Source organism: Tachysurus fulvidraco, chromosome 19, assembly GCF_022655615.1.
Source record: "Tachysurus fulvidraco isolate hzauxx_2018 chromosome 19, HZAU_PFXX_2.0, whole genome shotgun sequence".
In the NCBI taxonomy this organism is placed as follows: Eukaryota; Metazoa; Chordata; class Actinopteri; order Siluriformes; family Bagridae; genus Tachysurus; species Tachysurus fulvidraco.
This window is the reverse complement of record NC_062536.1, coordinates 16,290,541-16,312,879: the sequence shown is the minus strand read 5'-3', so window position 1 is coordinate 16,312,879 and position 22,339 is coordinate 16,290,541. Positions and strand designations below refer to the sequence as shown.

Below are 22,339 nucleotides of genomic sequence, written 5' to 3'. Positions count from 1 at the left end.
AGGCTCTGTAAAGTATCTATACATCTGCTCATATTCACCAGGCTCCGCCCCCAGGCTCTGTAAAGTATCTATACATCTGCTCATATTCACCAGGCTCCGCCCCCAGGCTCTGTAAAGTATCTATACATCTGCTCATATTCACCAGGCTCCGCCCCCAGGCTCTGTAAAGTATCTATACATCTGCTCATATTCACCAGGCTCCGCCCCCAGGCTCTGTAAAGTATCTATACATCTGCTCATATTCACCAGGCTCCACCCCCAGGCTCTGTAAAGTATCTATACATCTGCTCATATTCACCAGGCTCCGCCCCCAGGCTCTGTAAAGTATCTATACATCTGCTCATATTCACCAGGCTCCGCCCCCAGGCTCTGTAAAGTATCTATACATCTGCTCATATTCACCAGGCTCCGCCCCCAGGCTCTGTAAAGTATCTATACATCTGCTCATATTCACCAGGCTCCGCCCCCAGGCTCTGTAAAGTATCTATACATCTGCTCATATTCACCAGGCTCCACCCCCGGCTCTGTAAAGTATCTATACATCTGCTCATATTCACCAGGCTCCGCCCCCAGGCTCTGTAAAGTATCTATACATCTGCTCATATTCACCAGGCTCCGCCCCCAGGCTCTGTAAAGTATCTATACATCTGCTCATATTCACCAGGCTCCGCCCCCAGGCTCTGTAAAGTATCTATACATCTGCTCATATTCACCAGGCTCCGCCCCCAGGCTCTGTAAAGTATCTATACATCTGCTCATATTCACCAGGCTCCGCCCCCAGGCTCTGTAAAGTATCTATACATCTGCTCATATTCACCAGGCTCCACCCCCAGGCTCTGTAAAGTATCTATACATCTGCTCATATTCACCAGGCTCCGCCCCCGGCTCTGTAAAGTATCTATACATCTGCTCATATTCACCAGGCTCCGCCCCCAGGCTCTGTAAAGTATCTATACATCTGCTCATATTCACCAGGCTCCGCCCCAGGCTCTGTAAAGTATCTATACATCTGCTCATATTCACCAGGCTCCGCCCCAGGTTCTGTAAAGTATCTATACATCTGCTCATATTCACCAGGCTCCACCCCCAGGCTCTGTAAAGTGTCTATACATCTGCTCATATTCACCAGGCTCCGCCCCCAGGCTCTGTAAAGTATCTATACATCTGCTCATATTCACCAGGCTCCGCCCCCAGGCTCTGTAAAGTATCTATACATCTGCTCATATTCACCAGGCTCCGCCCCCAGGCTCTGTAAAGTATCTATACATCTGCTCATATTCACCAGGCTCCACCCCCAGGCTCTGTAAAGTATCTATACATCTGCTCATATTCACCAGGCTCCGCCCCCAGCTCTGTAAAGTATCTATACATCTGCTCATATTCACCAGGCTCCGCCCCCGGCTCTGTAAAGTGTCTATACATCTGCTCATATTCACCAGGCTCCGCCCCAGGTTCTGTAAAGTATCTATACATCTGCTCATATTCACCAGGCTCCACCCCCAGGCTCTGTAAAGTGTCTATACATCTGCTCATATTCACCAGGCTCCGCCCCCAGGCTCTGTAAAGTATCTATACATCTGCTCATCTAAGTCAAAGTATCTATAAAATAACTGAGCGATGTATCCAAACACAAACAAACATTCCAGACCAGGATTCAGTTTTTTTTCCACATACGTTTCTCATCAAGCCCATTTCACTCTTGCTTTTATTGTATTTTACCTTTAACATACCTTCACTAATCTTTTGGCAGCGTGTATGTGCAAACAACAGCCATGGGTAAGTTTGAGTAAGAGGTTGAGGATTAGCATGACTGTTTGGCCTCCAGCTGATCCCCTGAAGCCATGTGAGAGAACTGAGAGGCTGTGACCTTTGTGACAGTAGGAGATAACAACAGAGGTAAAGAGATCTTAAGAGACCCTGTCAAGTTTGCCAAGGTCTCACGGAGCTGCTCACCATTGTGTTTTTTTTTTTTTTTTTTGTGGAAGCCTCTGCGTCAATGTGTAACTACTTCAAGTGGATAGAAAAGCGGGTTTTAAAAAGATGCTATGAATTTGTCTTCGAAATTGTCTTTGTTTGTAATCAGCGCTTATTTTCACACGAGTACTCAGACAATCGCTGGCAAAAGCAGCACAAAATACACCCCCCCCCCCAATTACTCCTGCAGAGAAGCACACGATTATAAGAGAGAGAAATATTACAATCAAAATTCTTTACAAATTCTAAACGACGACGTTTTATTCACTAACTGGGATTTTTCTTTTATTAGTTGTTTATATATTAGTGGAGATAATCCTGTAATCACCGAATTACACTCAGTGGCATATTCAATGACATATTCTAATTTTATCTGTTTGTAGCTACATCATGGAACATCCATCAGAGTTCCTGTTATCTTTTATAAACAGTTCCAGCACCTGTGTGAGTGAGAAAGAGAGAGCTAGAGTGTGTGAGAAAGAGAGAGCTAGTGTGTGAGAGTGAGAAAGAGAGAGCGAGTGTGTGAGAGTGAGAAAGAGAGAGCGAGTGTGTGTGAGTGAGAAAGAGAGAGCGAGTGTGTGAGAGTGAGAAAGAGAGAGCTAGTGTGTGTGAGTGAGAAAGAGAGAGAGCGAGTGTGTGAGTGAGAAATAGAGAGCTAGTGTGTGAGAGAGCGAGTGTGTGAGAGTGAGAAAGAGAGAGCGAGTGTGTGTGAGTGAGAAAGAGAGAGCGAGTGTGTGAGAGTGAGAAAGAGAGAGCTAGTGTGTGTGAGTGAGAAAGAGAGAGAGCGAGTGTGTGAGAGTGAGAAAGAGAGAGCGAGTGTGTGTGAGTGAGAAAGAGAGAGCGAGTGTGTGAGAGTGAGAAAGAGAGAGCTAGTGTGTGTGAGTGAGAAAGAGAGAGAGCGAGTGTGTGAGTGAGAAATAGAGAGCTAGTGTGTGAGAGAGTGAGTGTGTGAGAGTGAGAAAGGGAGTGAGTGTGTGAGAGTGAGAAAGGGAGCGAGTGTGTGAGAGTGAGAGAGAGCTAGTGTGTGAGAGAGTGAGTGTGTGAGAGTGAGAAAGGGAGCGAGTGTGTGAGAGTGAGAAAGGGTGTGTATAAAAGGGTAGGAGTGTATGAGTGCGTGTGCAAGAGAGAGGGTGAGGGAGCGTGACTGTGAGAAGAGAGATTGCGAGAGCTAGTGAGGGGACGACTGTTTATTTACTGCTTGTTGTAAAGTTTCCCAGCACAAGACATTCTTCGGGATTAAGATTTTAAGTGCGAGAAAGAGAGAGTGCGAGAGCTGGTGAAAAACCGATCGGTTAAAGGAATAAGTGCACTGTCATTTTGATCAAGGGTGTCAATAATTATGGAGAGCTCCTACACGGTTGTAGTTTAACGTGACTCGGATATTATCCGGCGTCTGCGGCGAGAGCGTGCGCAGTTGAGGAAGATGAAGACGGAGAGGAAAATAAAAACACAGAGGCATTAATCATTCGGGATTTATTAGAGGAGGAAAAAAAACACATTCATTCCCTGTTTCTTTACAGCATGGTATATAAACTCTTGATATGTGCAGATGATTGTCAAAGGCATTTGATATACAAGCCCCATATTAACAGAAGGTTCACATCACAGTAACATTAGTAATTCATATGCCACTCCAAAATATGGATCATAGTTTCGTCACATGCATATAGAGTATAGAGTTCACATTTCACTGGGCAACTTTGGAGAAGGGCAGCCATGGAGATGCGGTGAGAACAAGACCTGCGTTGTCAAAACATCTTTATATATATATATATATATATATATTTTATGTATTTATATATTTATATAAATATAAGAGAGAGAGAGAGAGATTTATATTTATATACTGTATATAGAGAGATTTATTTCTATTTATATATATATTTATTTTGATCTATCCGTATATACTGCGCACGTCAGGGCTCTCAGAGACACATGAACACTTCAGAGGTTGCTCTTTAGACATGCTTTATACGTTAACAAAAATAGATCATTTGATTTCTTTTATTTATTTATTTTTTTTTTGTGTGTGTGTTTGTGTTTAACCGCTTGAGCTCAGCGATGCTGCCTGGCTGTATATTGAAAATACCATGCTGTAATTTTTGGGAGTGCTTAATATATATTTTGAGGGACTATTCGAACGAACTGCACAGTTTATAGGGTGGCACAGACATGTGTCAATCACAGCTTTTAATTTAAAGAGGCAACAGCGACGCCTGAGTTGATACGAACATGACAGGGTGGGACCCGATTCTGTAGGACTGTGGAAGTGTGTACAGATCTATGTTTTTTGTCGGAAAGGCCCACCGTTAATAAAGACTGGGAATCTGATACTGTGAGATTTGTCAAATTCTTCCAATAGGAGCGAAATTTTTTTCTGATAAACAGAGAGCGAGAGAGAGAGAGATAGAGAGAGAGAGAAAGAGAGAGAGAGGGAGAGAGAGAGAAAGAGAGCAAGAGAAAGAGAGAGAGAGAAAGAGATAGAGAGCGAGAGAGAGGGGGGGGGAAGGTACTGAAGAGCAGACAGTCAATATAATAAAACATACAAATGTCTGTACACAACAACAGCTGTGTGTGTGTGTGTGTGTGTGTGTGTGTGTGTGTGTTTAGTACACTGGACAAACATGGTTGCATTCCAAAGACCCAAAGAGAGAGAGAGAAACACACATACACACACATACACACCCCCCCCCCACACACATATACACACACACACACACACAGACACAGACACACACACACACAAACACACACACTTAAAAAAATTGTCATGTCTCAGGATTTTTGTACACAATCGTTTACAAAGCCTTTGGACCAACAGAGTGATCAAACTCTAGACAGACACAACACACAAGATCACAATAAAAATAAACGCAAAAAAAAACAAAAAACTAAAACAGATTAGGCATAAGTTCGGTTTATCAGCATCATCATCATCATCATCATCATCATCGCTGTCTTTAATAACACTCAGTGGTGCTGTGTGTGTCAGAGAGAGAGACTAAAGAGAGACATGAGACAGATTTCAGACAGAGCTGAAGGACATGACATGCACCACATTGGCAGCGACTCCGTGGTGTTAAAGACAAGCTGAAAACAGAGTCTTTTAATCCTCTACTGTTTCTTCACCATCGCTTTGTTACAGTCATACACTTCCTGTCTTCCCTTTTTCCAGAATACACCGTATAAGACCAACTCTATTAGTCCAAAGAAGCTTTATGCCACATGATGTCAGGATCTCCAGTCAGCGTTTAAAACATTACCGATCAGGGAAAGGTTCATAGCCGTCATTTGTATAATAAATTTCTTTGTCAGATGTTTATACGACAATTTTGGAAGGAGTCTCCAGTGTCAGTGCTTTGTCTTAAGGCCAGGGACCACCATCAAAAATCTACAACATTTACACTGTCAGTATATGTAGAAAAAAAAACTGTTAATCATTTACTCTTTACTACATTTACTAATTATTTGTTAATTATTATTTATGTATCTATCTATTACTATTAGAATTTTATGAAATCTACATAATCCTTATTTTTTATTTATTTTTTTTTAGATCTTTTGTTAGCACTTTTGCTGTAGTGTAAAAGCAAGATGCCTTATTTTGCATATTTGATTTTTTTTTTTAATATTGTAAACAAAAGTGTGTGTGTGGTTCATGGCCTTAAAAAAGACAATAAGCGCTCGTCTCACCGGCCAATCAGATCACGGTAAGTTTAGGGGGTGGGGGGTTGTTTACATTTCACACTGTCTTTAAAACACCACAGAAATGATATACATGATCAAGAACCTTATAAAAACACAGATAGTGACACACACACACACGCACGCACACACGCACGCACACACACACACGCGCACACACACGCGCACACACACGCGCACACACACGCGCACACACACGCGCACACACACGCGCACACGCACACGCACACGCACACGCGCACGCACACACGCACGCACGCACGCACACACACACACACACACACACACACACACACACACACACACACACACACACGCACGCACACACGCACACACACACGCAAACACACACACACGAATACCGTAACAGAAACTTTACACAGCCACAAAGAGTATAAAAATACTCGACCACACAAAAGTGTGGGAAAAAAAATCAAACATCTTCATTGGCTTCTAATCTCAGGCCTCAGGTTCCTTTAAGCATCGAAAACATCTAACATCTTCAACGACACAGAAATGTACAGAAACTCCCAAGAATCACAAACACCTTTAACGTGAAAGGACAAAATGGGGTACGGAGGAAAATAAACACACACACGTAGACTTTCAGGAAAAAAAACAAAAACAAACGACAACGACGACAACAGATAAAACATGGCGGAAAGTTGCATGACGTTTCTGATGGCACTTAGGAGAATGTGACGCACCCTTCACTCTTCTCCGCACACACACACAACACACACACACACTCACACACACACACACGCCTTCTCCTGCAAAAACAACACATCATAAAGGCTGCAGGAGACAAAGTGAGACACTCAGAAGCGTTTACGGTTACGGAGACTCGCCGGTCTCGGAATAACCGGAAATAAAATTTGAAGCCCTTTACTTTTAGCTCAATTTCCCGTCTGGACTTGATTTTTACTAGATACATGTCTGATTAGAGCACACGCTCCACACGCGGTGGATTTGTGAAATATTTACATGATATGTACCTATATCAGGGCTGTCCCCAGTGGACATTTTACTCTGCTTCAAAAAACATCAAAGAAATAAAAGCCCTATAGCATCGAGAGTCAATTCAGTCCCTATTTCTCTTCATTCGGTTGTTCATGGAAGAGAATTAAACAAGATATATTTCCTCATTTTGAGCTTGAAGTTCAGATCATTTTGCTTTTTTCGAGTATTTCTAGAAAGAATCAAATGATCTGTTAAATCGAAGTTTATTTTTCGCTTGAAACGGAGAAAGTGCCTAGAAATAGATGTAACTGTCTGATATTTGTTGTATATATAATAATCTCTAGAATAATGGAAATAAGAATCAAATAAAATTAAATGAGAATTATTCAACTCGGTATAATTTTTTTTTTGCAGAAACAAAAAAAAAAAAAAAAAAAAAAAGAATAGAAACAAGTTCAGGAAAATCGGACTATACAACTTAAAATACACTACATCTCTAATTAAAGCGTTAATTTCACTGCACTTGTTAGTAGGGAAATGTTTTTAAGGGAAAAAAGTACAAAACAGGCATGTGGTAATTTAGCTATAGCATTTTTAAACGTGTTTTTAAAAAAAATCTGATCTGAAATGTTATTTATTATTTCAAAATCGCAAGAAAAGTTCTTTTACTTGTGTATCTTCCAAATCTATTTATTTATTTATTTGTTTGTTTTTCTTGAATGATCGTCCGGCCTTTCAAAAATAGAACACGTATATAAATAAATAAATATTTATTTATATATTTAAATGCCAAAACCACTGCGATAGTTTCAGTATATACACGTTATATTACTTAAGTGTGATTAAATTTTACATAAAAAAAAAAATTGTTGTTAAATAGAAATTGAATAGAGTGGGGTTGAAAACCATGATCTGTAACTCTGATCATATCTGAGGCCAAATGGAAGGACTGTTACTTACATCATTTGAAAAAATTACATCATGACTTAGGGGTGTGGCTTATTTGATTGACAAGCTGACAGGAAAAGACTTATTTCCTTTCCTGGCCTTCTATCCATCACTAGCTTATTTATCATTTTAATCCTAACATCACTGATTTCATTCTCCAACAAATAATTTTTGTTTAAATCTAAGCTAAGCTTAATTTTAAGTGTTATATTGTGATCTTGTTTTCAGACTTTTGCAGAATTCACGTGCCATCGTTTCAGACATCACAATGGTTCACGAAAAAAAAGTGCGTGCAAGGTTTTTTTTTTTTTTAGTTTTTCCTGAAACTCTCATGAGATTTGCATCCAGCTTTCAGTGCCAAGTGAATGTTCTGGACAGTTTAGTTGCTAATATTCCAACCACCCAAAGCTCTAACTATATAATTAATGTAAATAAAAAAAAGTGCATAAAAGATGAATAAATCAAAGCATCTAGTTGACTAAGGGTGAGTAGGGGGGCAGCCCTAGCACATACACTCGCTGTCTGACTTGGACCTTTGGTAGAGACAGCTTGATATGATGGCGGACGATGGTGCACAGGACATATCGTAATCCTAACAATCTCTATGAAGGGCTCTAGACCGGCTAAGAGGTCTCTGTCTGACCCAAAACATGGAAGAATTTTCACTTATATGGTCATGATGATGTGCATCCAGTGCATCTGTGGAATTCCCTGAGAACTCGTACACTGGGCATAAAGCAACGCTGCCATGGCTTTTCAGGGGCTTTCAGTGTGTGTGTGTGTGTGTGTGTGTGTTTGTGTGTGTGTATATAAATATGAGATAGCTAGACTGAGAAAACGATAGCGTATAACAGTGCTACTATCATGTATCATCGTTACTTGGGTGTATGAATTCATGTAATAAAATAGAAAAATCATATTTGAGGCAAATATTGGGATGAATTTTGGGATGCGGTAATAAACGTTCTACTCTCCATCCAACACCGCAGGACTACAGCAAAAAAGTCAGTAGCTATGGAGCATCCAAATGCAAACACGTACAACTTGGAGCCAGAATAAAAGTTCGGAACAGTCTAACGTGATTTTATAAAGCACTTCTGCAGGTCTGCGAGACAGATCATAGAAAACCAGAGAACGGCTATAAAGTCTAGAAATAAAACCGCAAAAATCTCGTCAACTCAAACATAGCTTATAGGAAGTGTCAGAAGTGTGAGAGGAGGGAAAAAAAAAGAGAGAGAGAGAATACGAGGGGAAGAGCTTAGAGATGTAGCATAAGAAGAACTATATGACATTGGTTCTGCCCGAAGGTTCTCGAGGCAGACACGCTTCACGCACGCTCCCGCACGTTCCTGTCGTCTGGAAGTCCTTTTTTCCCCCGAGTCGTAACCGAAGGATGAAACACAACACGCTATTATTCTCATAAAGGACTCAAGTCCAGCCATGAAAATCCACTCATAAGTGAATTCAAACTCTTCATCCTGTCTGCGTGTCGTGCCCCTGAAGATGTGGGGTACGAGTAGCAGGACGAGTCGTGGTGTGAGTAAGTGGCGCGCAGTGTCGAGTCTCTCAATGATTAATTATGGCGACCAGTGGGCGGGCGAGTCCTCTGCCTGTCCTCAAGGCAGGGCGGGGGGTGGTCTGAGAGGCGTGGCTTACAGGGCCGTGGCCTCCCAGCTCTCCCCCCGCAGGACCTGGCGTCACTTGGTCCCAGTTAACACAGTGCTCACCGAGGCAACTGAGGAGGGGTGTGGCCTGCAAGGCTCCGCCCCTGGAGCTGGGGATGCGGCTGCAGACGCCAAAGAACAGGAAGCATGAGGAGGTGCTATACCTACAAAAGAGCATGGTGTACATTAGTATGTTAGATTATAGTTATGTTCCCTATCATAAGGTGTTGGACTTTTGACACAATTGTCAATACTTTTCAGGGAATAAATGGTGAGTGTTTACTAACACAACTTCTGGCTTGGTTTAGATCTTACCTGACAGACCGGTACAATTTTGCAGGATTATTAAAGATATGGTGTAATACAGCTGTCAGAGTGTAATACAAATGTCCCTCAAGGCTCTGTTTTAGGCCCCCTGTTGTTTTAGACATTTACTGCACATGCATGTTTTGTTTTCATTTGATCTTCCACTTGTTTGCTGCTTATACAGAAAGCATAATTAGTTCGTTGCATTTAATATGTGTAATATTAATCTTGAACTTTTGTATAATCTTAACCCTTTTGTACTATGATTTATGTTCTATAAAGCTGCTTTGAGACTTTTCCATTGTTAAAATAGCTATATAATTCGATTCAAATTGATTTGAAATTAATTGAATAGTTTGTTAAAAAAAACGAAAAAGTTTCTATGAATCGCAACTCGGGAAAATGTTTTATCGAGTAATTATGAAATTATACAAGAGAAAAATGAATGAAAACACAGAAAATATATCATCCTTACACGGGCTGGTTAACTAGTGCTTTGATTTCATAACCTCTAGATTGAACTGTTGTAATGTGTTGCTGCTCTTCTGACTCTTTAAGGAATCTACAGTAAGTAAGAACGCAGCAGCTCTCATCCTTCCCAGGATTCACTCAGTCTAATTAAAGCTACACTATCTGCTTATTAAGTTCCACAGAAAGACATGATTCTAAGCACAGGCTCGACTCCGGTGGCTTGCTTGTGATCTCCTGAAGCAGTATAACCCAGGTCCAGCTGAGACAGAGCTGCTGTTAATCCTGAAGATCCTCACCCGTTGGGGGAAAAATGTTTTTTTTGATCATCCTTAAATTCTTTTCCTTTTTTTTTTTTACGCGACATACGACTAAGTTCGGTGACCCATACTCAGAATTCATTCTCTGCCTTTAACCCATCCAAAGTGCACAAACAGCATTGAACACACACACACACCTTGAACACACACCCGGAGCAGTGGGCAGTTATTTATGCTGCGGCGCCCGGGGAGCAGTTGGGGGTTCGGTGCCTTGCTCAAGAGCACCTCAGTCATGGTACTGACGGGCCCGAGACTCGAACCCACAACCTTAATGTTAGGAGTCAACCTCTATAACCATTAGGCCACGACTTCCTACTTGAATAGTGTATCAGAGTTTATATCAGATCTGAGTCTTAGCTTGAACTGATCTTTCTTCTTAGGATTCAATCTTGATTATTGTCCATAGTTAATTAATCACCGATTTAAGATCACTTGGTTTAATCTTCGATTTGTGTCTATGACACACGCCAAAGATCTCACACATGCAAAAGATATTAAGAGCTGGAGATGTCGTCATTAATCCAGATCGATCCGAAATCTGCGTTTTACTTTTTTAAAATTCTTTTATTCTACACTTGCATTCTAAAACATTTTCCAAAACAAAAACGTAAGAAGCTTTGGCCTGTGCCATTTTCCATCATTTTCGTAGTTTATTTACTTTCCTTCTCTTTGAATTAATGCAGTAATGTCCTTTTTTCATGGTCAAACAAACAGGTGGATTTGCTACTTGAGTGAAATGCAATCTGAAGGTCGAACAAAGTGACCTTGATCTTTATCAACGACGTCAAACTGGAGAGCAGACCTGACTTAAAATACCTTGTTGTTTTCGAATGGCTCAGTTTTCTCTGTTTACGCTTTAACACGAACGGTGCATTTTTCTTGAGAGATTGATTTCAAGTGTGGATGGAAGAACCAAGAAAAAGATGCGTCTCGGATTTATCTGGAGTAATATGGATGTAGCTTTAATTCAGATTTGAAAATACTGAATTGAAGACTACTACACTGAATAAACTGTGCATGGTTATGGCTTTGTCTTAACACACAAACACAAACCACAAACAATCCTGCCAAGTGTTACTCACATTCTTTGCGTGTTTTAGCAGGAGACTCAGTAGACATGTTGTTGATATGATACTGGTTCTGGATTGGAGCAGGTTTCTGGTTTTGGCTGAGGTTAAGTGGCAGGTTCGGGGTTTGGTTCTGGATCGGTGGTGTCGTCTGCTGCTTCACCGCATGGCCTCGGCTCTGGGCGCTGCTGTTTGGGTGAGTGCTGTCCATGCTTGCGCCCATGCTACTGCCCAGCTGCAGCTTCCTCATGTGCCTCACCACCGCCGTAGCGTTAAAGGCTTGCTGTTACACACAAATACAAACAGGATAGCATTAATGATGGGCTGAGATGCTGCGTCTGAACCCGCTACGTGTGTCAGAATGTCCGTTCATAGCCCAGACTTACCCTCCACTTGCTCTTAGCAAAGTTTTTACGCATTTGACGGCTGACGGATTCGTGGATGTTCTTGCAGAGGGCCGTGTCTCCGGCGATCCTGGGGGGAAAGTGACAAAATATTGTTTTACATTCCAAACCAAATGATTACTGAGAGGGAAAATGACGTGTTTCATGGGACATATTGATGAGATTGTTTTTTGCTTTGCTAATTAGGAAATTACAATGTGAGTGTACTGTATATAATCAGGCATGTTTTGTTTCAAGAGAATATTATTTATTGTCTTCATCCGGTGTTTTATAACTGAAATAGTTTAGTGTAAAATCTATAAAACCTCTAATCTCGCCTTGGTGTCTGGGTATCAAGATCATATATGAAGCTAATCTAACTCTAATATTAGACTATACAACAGAGTGCTGAATGAACGAGTCCTAAAACCTGGAAACAAGTCAGAATTGTTTGTACTTCCAATTTTGTCACTCTGAACTGAACAGGTTTTGATTACCTACATGCCTGAAATAAGGTCTGTGGATTAGACAAGCTCAGGATATTTCATGTTTTATTTTGCGACATAAAACACATCAGTAATACAGTGATCCCTCGTTTATCGCGGTTAATGGGGACCGGAAACCCTCGCGATAGTGAAAATCCGCGAAGTAGGATTGGCCCTAAGTTTGACCTTTTCACTTATGGTCATCATCTTCCTCTTCCTCTTCCTCTTGGGCTCACTAGAGGAATCTTTCGCAGGGGCACGGTGCTTAGGAGGCATCGTAAGGGCTTAACGAAAAGTTCATTTCGAACACAATACGCGAGACACAGTTGACAGCGTGAACGAGAGTGGCGAGATACGACAAGGGAAGAAGCTGGCAGAGGATGCGATGATGCGCAGCCAATCAGCTCAGATCTCGTGCCGGAAACCAATCACGTGCCTTGTATGAGTGCCCGTGGGTATGTACAAAGCCTCTGAGAGAGTTTCTCTCTTTGTCTGGCATCCTGGGAAACCGTTTTTTATTTTTATTTTTCGATGAATATTTTTGAAAAATCAGCGATTGCACCGAGGCCGCAAAACATGAACCACGAAACTTGAACCGCGAAGTGGCGAGGGATTACTGTACACCCTTGTGTTTTTTTAAGCTTTTACATATCTTGGAAAAGGTAAACAGGACTACAGAGGACACAGAGCTTCCTTATCGGGGAACGTTTTGAAGTAAAAAGTGTAAGCGTCGAACCTCAGTGGTGGTGATGCTGAAGTCATGTGACTGTGTGATGGAATTTGTGCTCATTCTTACACTGTCCTAATGATGAAAACGTGTAAGAATTATAAACTTTTGTCCGGCGCAAAGCTTAATTTCTTCAATCCAAATGTCAGGGAAAGTCAAGGGAACTAGAGTGAAGTTAATTTCAACATTTTATCTCATTTTATATAAGTGAGCAATCGAGGTTTAAGGGCCTTAATCAAGGGCCCTTCGGTAGAAGTTTGGTGGACCTGGGATTTAAATTCACATCCTTCTGATCATTAATTCAACACCCACAAATCTGCCATCCCTACAGTGCTCCGTACGTCCTCAATGTCGAGTTATGGCCTGAATCGTGCTTGTTATTGCTCCCTGAGGTTGAGACTCACCAGGGGTGACGGAGAGACTGCTCACAGGTGAAGCGCTTAGCCGGGTCTTTCTCCATCAAACTGCTGATGAAGTCCTTGGCTGGAATGAATAAACACTAAAGTGAGAAGAGATCCAGCAAACACACAGGTGCTAATTACTCCTGCTAATAAAGAAACTAAAGGAGCAGAACCTCTTCTGATTGGTTACCAAAGCACTGATATTTAGATTTAATATTTGACCTAATAAATAAAAAAGTACAGAAGAAAAACCAACAGTCGATGAGTAATTTTGAGAGAGAAATAAACATGTGGTGAGACACTTTCCTGTAAAACCACGGGTACATTTTTTCCTTCTGACTGACCAACCACAGGATTACTCATGTATAACGGTGTGTAAGCAAGTCGGGATTTAACAGCTATTCAGTAATAAAAGGAATATTTACGTGACTATGTTAAAAATTCCACTGGTGTGACTGTTTAGACCAGACAGGCTAGCGCTCGCTGTACCAGGATGCAACACACAACAGAAATACACATACGTTCGGTAATTCAGTCAATCACCTGAATCAGATATATCATCCCAATAAGGTGCGTCGAACTCGTAATCGGCTTTCAGGATCTGCTCGAAGAGTTTGGAGTCGTTCTCGTCGTAAAAGGGTGGATATCCACACAGCCTGGCAGAGAAGAAGTATAAGACGGATATTATTCAGTCTGGAATTTCACACCGGTCATCATCCTGTGTTGTTTGTTGTGCAGTCACTAATGTTAAAGGGCAGCTTTAAATGAGGATCTGACAGAGAAAGCTGGTGATCAAATGCATTCAAACCCATAGTAACAAATACAACAGAGTGCAGACATATTTTAAGCATAACCAAAAGTAAGACACCCCCCCCACACACACTGTACCCACAAGAAAACACCCCCAACACCCCAACCCTGTGCCCACAAGAACAGCCCCAACACCCCTACCCTTTGTCCACAAGAACACCCCCCACGGTGTGCCCACAAGAACACCCCCAACACCCCACACCGTGCCGACAAGAACACCCCCAACACCCCCACCCTGTACCCACAAGAACACCTCCCACCATGTACCCACAAGAACACCCTCAATACCCCCCACCCTGTGCCTACAAGAACACCTCCCTCCCTGTGCCCACAAGAACACCCCATCACCCCCAACCTGTGCCCAGAACACCCCCAACACCCCCACCCTGTGCCCACAAAAACACCCCAACCCTGTGCCCACAAGAACAGCCCCAACACCCCTACCCTTTGCCCACAAGAACACCCCCCACGGTGTGCCCACAAGAACACCTCCAACACCCCCCACCCTGTACCCACAAGAACACCCCCAACACCCCCCAGCATAAAACCAGGACTCCCCACCCTGTGTCCTTTACAAGGCATCAAACTTGAGGCTATTTTGGTTTGGATTAGTGCAGGTAAAACCATGTGCCCGTGTGTGAGCTGTTTAAGGTTATATCTGCGGCCGGGACATCAGAGGAAATCGTATTATAAAGAGACTCGATCCACAATACACACTCAGATCTTCACCACAGGCTTGTAGAGCACAACCTGCTAGGCAAGAAGACAGCAGATTAAATGGATTAAGCCTGTGCATGAAGGAAGAATAAATGAGGAAAATCCATTTCCTGAAATTTAAACATCCCCCCACACCTCCACCCTCTTCCTCATCATCAAACTTGTTAAAGTGCCTTTCCCCTCGGCTACACAAGCTAACAGAGCCAGAGCGGAGGTATGGATGGTAATTTTCTGCCTGATTTCCACACGATTAGCTTTGTGTTTTCCTCTCTTGGAGTCAGGATTGTTGTGTACACTTTAGAGAATTAGATTAAAAGAAGCAATATAACACACATCTTTTAAAAACAAACAATGCTAAAATGTGCGCACGAGCCTGCACACGTTCCCACATCATATGCAGTCTCCTGCAAAAGTATTGAAATAGCAAGGCCAGTTCCTCAAGAATGTTAAAGTGTTGAAGTCGTGGTCTAATGGTTAGAGAGTCTGACTCCTAACCCTAAGGTTGTGGGTTCGAGTCTCGGGCCGGCCACGACTGAGGTGCCCTTGAGCAAAGCACCGAACCCCCCAAACTGCTTTCTGAGCGCCGCAGCATAAATGGCTGCCCACTGCTCCGGGTGTGTGTTCACTGCTGTGAGTGTGTGTGCACTTTGGATGGGTTAAATGCAGAGAATAAATTCTGAGTATGGGTCACCGTACTTAGCTGTATGTCACTTCCAATTTTTAGCTAATCAAAAGTACTGGAACACATGGGAAAAACCCTTTCGTTTCCCTTCACCTCTCTAACAACGTAGGTCATCGGCTGCTACATCAGTTGTTCTCACTGGCCGACCTGTTCGACGTCTTCTCGTCAGGATAGCAGTGCTTACTTTCTTTTCCAGAACTGTCCACATGTTGTACGGTTGGATTTTCACTGCCTGTACAAACGGCTCTGATAAGATTGGAGCTGGTTTCTCAGTTTTGTTTTCTTAAACAACTTGCTTGTCTCCCACAGACAGCTCTCTGGTCTTCATGTTGTTTGATCATAACAAGAAGTGCAGTCTTCACAGGTGAAACCCAGCGAACAGACATTCATAGCGATTAGAGCATGCCAATTTTTTTTTTAAAGGTTTTAACACATCTAGTTGGAAAATCAGGACACAAAAGCTGAAAATCTGATCTGTGGTCCCATCATAGGATTTAAACCCCAGATGTCTTCGGTGAATAACAAAGAATCGGCCTTGCTGTTCCAATACTTTTGGAGGGAACTGTGTACATCACCCTATAATATTCTCATCATAAACATCTCATCCTTTTTTTCCAGCAGAAATCTTCATTGCATCTTCAAGTTTTTGAACAGCGCTGAGGCGACAGACAGATTCTTTTTGTTTGTTTCTTCTGCTACAGTGAGGACATTTTGTAAGTATGCGTAGTCCAGATGTTCCGATAAGTGCTACAGATTAAGTAACACTAAAAAAAAAAAAGAGGGAAAGAACTTGTTTTCACTGGTGAAAAAGGAAGACGTTACAGAAGAAAAATAGAAATGCTGGGTGGAGTTTAGACGGGAAATGACAATGTGTGATTACATAGGCTGATTTTTGCCAGCACTAGATTGTAAATGGGGTTAAATCCTTGTTTTTATGAGTCAGACACAGAAACACTACAACAGCACATAAAAAAAAAACACCATCTATGGAGATATCGATGGAGAGCAACATCTGTAACTGATCAAGGTGTGTGTGTATATGTGTGTATGTGTGTGTGTGTGTGTGTGTGTGTGTGTGTACACATTACTGATTCAGTGTTGTCCTTGGACAACAAAATTAGTAACATGCACTTAAATAACTGAGTCTAAACTAAGAACTATTAAATAAAGTGTTCAGTAAGAAGGAGAAAAAAAATATCAGCTGCATGTTGAATTTCTTTGACTTTAATACTGATTTATATTTGCTTGATTTTTTATTTATTTGTTTATTTTTTATGTCATGTCACCTTGAGGGCATATTAATGCTTTATTAATGAGATCATTGTGTCATTTTAATGTGTATAATATTGCCCTCGAATGGCTTTGGACAGTTTGGGGCATTTGGGTATATTTACATCTTAAACTTAAAATTTCAGCATCATATATTGTATGAATCATGTTTAATTATGTTTAATTCAACAAAATATATTATAATATAATGTCCCAGTTCAGATTAATGGGCTGTAGTTCTGTACCGTGGTTAAATATTACTCTGGGCAACTGACAAACTGACAAACACCCTCCTCCAACCCCGACTCCACCATCCCGGGAACCCGTGTTCACTGTACCAGTTTACGTCATAAATCTCCACATATTTCTCTCTCTCTCTAATTATTTATCTATCCATTCATTCATTTATTACTTTCCAAAAACGTGTAAGCGAGCATATCAATACTATGCATGATAAGGGGGTCTATTCTATTTTCTAGTCGCTGCTCTCCCCGCTCTGTCCATGCATGTGCACCGACGGGCGCGTGGATTCTTGCCCAGAACAGAACCATACCGCCAACACTAACTGTATGCATATCTAATAAATTCTCTTTTGACAAAGTGGTCCTGACAGAACTGACAATTCTGTCTCATTGTACATCTTTCAGAAATAGTAAAACAAGTGAAAAGGCAGAACTTACAGGATGTATGCGATGACTCCGATGGACCAGCAATCCACAGCTTTACTGTATGGCTTCTGAGCGAGCACCTCGGGAGCTGATGAGAGGAACAAAGCCGCGGATAAATCGCACTGAGATCCGACAGTTGCTCCGAATGAAAATGTAAAACTTTAACGTTAATCGTGTCGGTGAAATAAACGCACACGGTGCGAGTTATAACCCGAGAACGATAACGTCTGGTACTACGAGTGTCTTATGTTCTTTCCTTTGTGTCTGTTCCCTGGCACAACAACCATCATCATTTTTATATCATACAACCTCATATTTATAACAGCACAGGACAGGATTTCTGCTTAACTCTTCAGTTTCTAGAAACAAAATAAAGCTTTTAAGAAATGATAATATACACACATAAGAATGACACGTATGTGAATTATTATTATGCTGCTGCTGCTTTGTTTTTTGTTGTTTTTTTTGCCTCTCTTGCTCTGCAGATCACAGCAGTGTGACGGCTCCTCCGTGAAGCCATTTCATTGCACCATCATGGAGTGGAGTAACACGGACCCCAGGGAAAAGAGCTGACCTCTGACTCCTGCATGCTTGAGCTCACAGACATCATCGGTTACAGTTTGTCACCGATAAAGGAGACAGGCCACGCCCCCTTTGTCCCTGACAGCATTCGATGGAATCGTTGATGGCACGAATCCCTCTGAAGTATGAAGCCTGATATTGTAACTGGGTGTAACAAGCTCCTGTCAGTCCTGCTGCTTGCTGCTTGACACGGTGTGAGAAGAAACTCTAAATAGATCTGCACTCTTTCTCCGTCTTTCCCCTCCATTTTCGTTTTTTCCCTCCATCAGGAAACTAGCTTTCATCCAATCTACAGTGAGCTCTATTCTGTGAGTCAAAGCTCCAGCAAATCCCAGACAGCGTTACTGTGTTTGTCCGAGAAAGAAGGGGTGTGTGTTCGAGCATGGTGTCGCATACAAGAGCAATTCTGACTCAGCCAAATAAAAAGCAAAGGTGCCATCAAACTCTGAGGAGACACATAACTTCCTAAACTGTGTGTAAATGTACACACACACACACACACACACACACACACACACACACACACACACACACATACACACACATACACACACATACACACACATACACACACATATATACACACACACATACACACACACATACACACACACACACACACATACACACACATATACACACATATACACACACACACACACAGACACACACACAGACACACACACAGACACACACAGACACACACACAGACACACACACAGACACACACACAGACACACACACAGACACACACACAGACACACACACAGACACACACAGTGTAGTACAGAAGATATTTTGGGCTGTTCTGGGTCAGTTTTTCAATGTAAACAAAATAATGTGAAATAAGGGACTAGACTAATAAAAGAGAGAGAGAGAGAGAGAGAGAGAGAGAGAGAGAGAGAGAGAGAGAGGCAGGAAGACAGATCAACAAATGTTAGTGACAGATGAATATATATATAGAGGAACAGAACCTGACAGTATGATCGAACAAAAGAGACAGACAGACAGACAAACAAGACAGACAGACAGATAGATTAGAGAAACAGGGACAAAAAGGAGGGAGAATGAGATAGAGGCAAACAGAAAGCAAGACAGACATCGTGAAAGCATGACAGACAAAAAGTGAGAGAGAGAGAGAGAGAGAGAGAGAGAGAGAGCTCTGTGTGTGTGTGTGTGTGTGTGTGTGTGTGTGTGTGTGTGTGTGTGTGTGTGTGTGTGAGAAAGAGAGAGACAGAATCCAGAGAAGCAAATGGAGAGAGACAGAATGAGTGAGAAAGATCGGGAGAGGTAGACAAAGAGCAAGACAGCTTTCCATACATGTATGTATGGGAATACAGCTGTGTGTCTGTGTGGTGTGTGTGTGTGTGTGTGTGTGTGTGTGTGTGTGTGTGTGTGTGTGTGTGTGTGTGTGTGTGTGTGTGTGTGTATGCGCATGTGTATGTGAGAGAGAGAAAAAATGTTACCATTTAAAGGCAAAGAGATGGAGGCTAAACGAGTGTGGAATACTGAACACATGCCTGTGCACTCGTGTCATTTTAATGCAGCATGGTACTCCATCACACCAACACTAACTCGACACACACCACACACACACACACCCCGACACATACACACACACACCTGAATTACAATTACCCAGCTAGCACATACCTTCTCTTCTAAGCCTTTACAGCGTGTAAGTGTGTATAAGCGTCTAATCTCGGTATACATCGCACACGTTTATACGACGTCACTGTATTCTGTGACCTGTTATGTGTTTATTCCACTTTATTCCACCCTGATATTAAGCGTAATGTTGAAAGATGAACGAAAGCAAACATCCTGTTGGATTTAGCTCCACAATCAGGAGAATTAGTTCATTGGTTTATTAAAAAAAAGCTTGATGTTTCTGCGGCTTTTTCAAAATTTGTGATGCGACTTGCAGGTACCAGTCAAGACATAATGACTTTCTATGAGAGCTGCACTCATGATCCACATGACATCACATGACATGGCCGTGATATACAGTACGAAGGAACTTTTTTTTCCCCAACAGAGTTTGCGTAATTTCTGTTTGAGACAGGAATACGTACGACTTATCACGGTTACAGTTCTGATGTTTAAATGGTGAACCGCCCCTGTGGTGAGAGTTTCGGTGGCGTTTTTTAAATCCTGCGATGAACTAGTTCTTGTCTTTTTGACAGCTCTAATTACACAACACAAGCTAATGCAGTGCTTTTAAAATGGAGAGTGAAGTTTGATCACATTCTTACGGGTGATTAACGGTGATTAAATGCAGTAAACCATGCGGATAACTCTATTAACGATCAAAATAATTAAATTGCATATACAGAGAAAGAGCAGAGTGTGTGCCATAGAGCGTGCGTGCCACAGAGCGTGTGCCCTAGAGCGTGCGTGCCATAGAGCGTGTGCCCTAGAGCGCCTGTGCCCCAGAGCGCATGTCCTTCTAACTGACATTCAGGTGCTGCAGAACTGGACGGCATGTGGAAGTAGGAATGAACCGTGTTCAGTGTGTGTGTGTGTGTGTGTGCGTTTATGTGTGTGTGTGTGAGGGAGATAAAAGCTTCTTTTTTTTGGTATGCTACATCACGGATCAGAGCAGCGTCAGCTCTGGAACCGTGTGATAAGAAACAGCTCTAGGCTGTGATACGGGATGCACCCAGACGAGCCGAGTCGTACGTACACACTGAATAACTCCTACATAACCTACGTGCGTAAGGTGTTAACGTTATCTTTCAGTATGTATGATTGTAGCGTCTAAAGGCAACAGTTTCATTTGTCTCATCCTTACCGACGTATCCCGGTGTGCCACAGGCAGTGGACATGACATCACCCGTGCCCTCCATCTTCGAAAGGCCGAAATCGCTGATCATGATCTTCGAGGCATCTTGAGGGTTGAAGTAAAGAAGATTCTCGGGCTGAAAAGCGAGAAAAACAACAATCTGTTCACATTGGAATCATCAGGAAGAAGAAGTAAGAAGAACATGTATTATTAATCCTGTTCAGAGAGACGCAACCTGGCCAGCATGTGGATTAAACAGGTGGAAGGATCACGCTATAGTTAGAACGTCGAGGTGCGTCACGTTACACCAGCATAATGAGTGATGGGTTTAAACTTATACACTGGAGCGAAAGTCAACAAGGAGTAGTGATTTTCCCCCAACACTATTTACAAGATCCCTTTCAGCTGTATGTGTCACCTTCAGGTCTCGGTGGACGATGCCCATACTGTGCAGGTAGTTAACCGCATCCAGGACTTGTCTGATGAGTGTGCTGGCATCCTTCTCTGTGTAGAAGCCCTTCTCCACGATCCGGTCAAACAGCTCTCCTCCTGAGACCCTAAACACACAACGATATTAACTGTGTGCTGCCTCCATTATCGTCATCTCATCAGTAACATACAAAGACAGAACAGACTGAGCTTCTCCCAATGGCTGTTTCACACACACACACACACACACACACACACACACACACACACACACACACACACACACACACACACACACATTTATAAAACCTACAGCAACTCCTGTACATAAGTCCTCCTCTCCCCTGTATAATCATCCCCATAGCTGTGTACCTTTATCCGTAATTTATTGTCACTATACCACTTATGCACAGATGTGAACTGTATTTCATGGAAAAAAATAAAAATAAAAACATATCTTCTATTAAATTTTCAGTTTAACTCCGTTTATTTGTCTAGCACTACATGGTCTCAAAGCAGCTTTACACAAGTGGAGAAACATAAAAAATTCATTCATTCATTCATTTTCTACCGCTTATCTGAACTACCTCGCCTATCTCAAGTGTCATCGGACATCAAGGCAGGATACACCCTAGACGGCGTGCCAACCCATCGTAGGGCACACACACTCTCATTCACACACACACACACACACACACACACACACACAAAACGGACAATTTTCCAGAGATGCCAATCAACCTACCATGCATGTCTTTGGACCGGGGGAGGAAACCGGAGTACCCGGAGGAAACCCCCAAGGCACGGGGAGCACATGTAAACTCCACACACACAAGGCAGAAGCAAGAATCAAACCCACAACCCTGGAGGTGTGAGGCGAACGTGCTAACCACTAAGCCACCGAGCCCCCTACACTAAAAATTGATTATTGGAATTGAAAGCATGACCATTCACATTGTGTAATTTAGTTTTAGTCTTGGGTAGAA

At 42.2% G+C, this 22,339-nt stretch overlaps 1 protein-coding gene across 2 annotated transcripts in view; it reads right to left on the bottom strand.

Moving 5' to 3' along the window:
• The window catches only part of camk1da (calcium/calmodulin-dependent protein kinase 1Da), a 77,870-nt gene that overhangs the window by 3,583 nt on the left and 51,948 nt on the right, over nucleotides 1-22,339 (bottom strand). The window contains exons 4-11 of one of the 2 annotated variants that reach the window (XM_027151493.2): nucleotides 21,343-21,481; nucleotides 20,934-21,060; nucleotides 17,570-17,645; nucleotides 13,955-14,067; nucleotides 13,415-13,493; nucleotides 11,802-11,889; nucleotides 11,431-11,698; nucleotides 7,544-9,418 (exon numbers count right to left, since the gene is read on the bottom strand). In XM_027151493.2, coding sequence (XP_027007294.1) covers nucleotides 9,288-9,418; nucleotides 11,431-11,698; nucleotides 11,802-11,889; nucleotides 13,415-13,493; nucleotides 13,955-14,067; nucleotides 17,570-17,645; nucleotides 20,934-21,060; nucleotides 21,343-21,481 — 1,021 coding nt within the window. In that variant the 3' untranslated portion in view covers nucleotides 7,544-9,287. Of the gene's footprint in view, nucleotides 1-7,543; nucleotides 9,419-11,430; nucleotides 11,699-11,801; nucleotides 11,890-13,414; nucleotides 13,494-13,954; nucleotides 14,068-17,569; nucleotides 17,646-20,933; nucleotides 21,061-21,342; nucleotides 21,482-22,339 lie in introns of those variants that run through there. The other variant, XM_047803795.1, reaches the window with a different exon arrangement.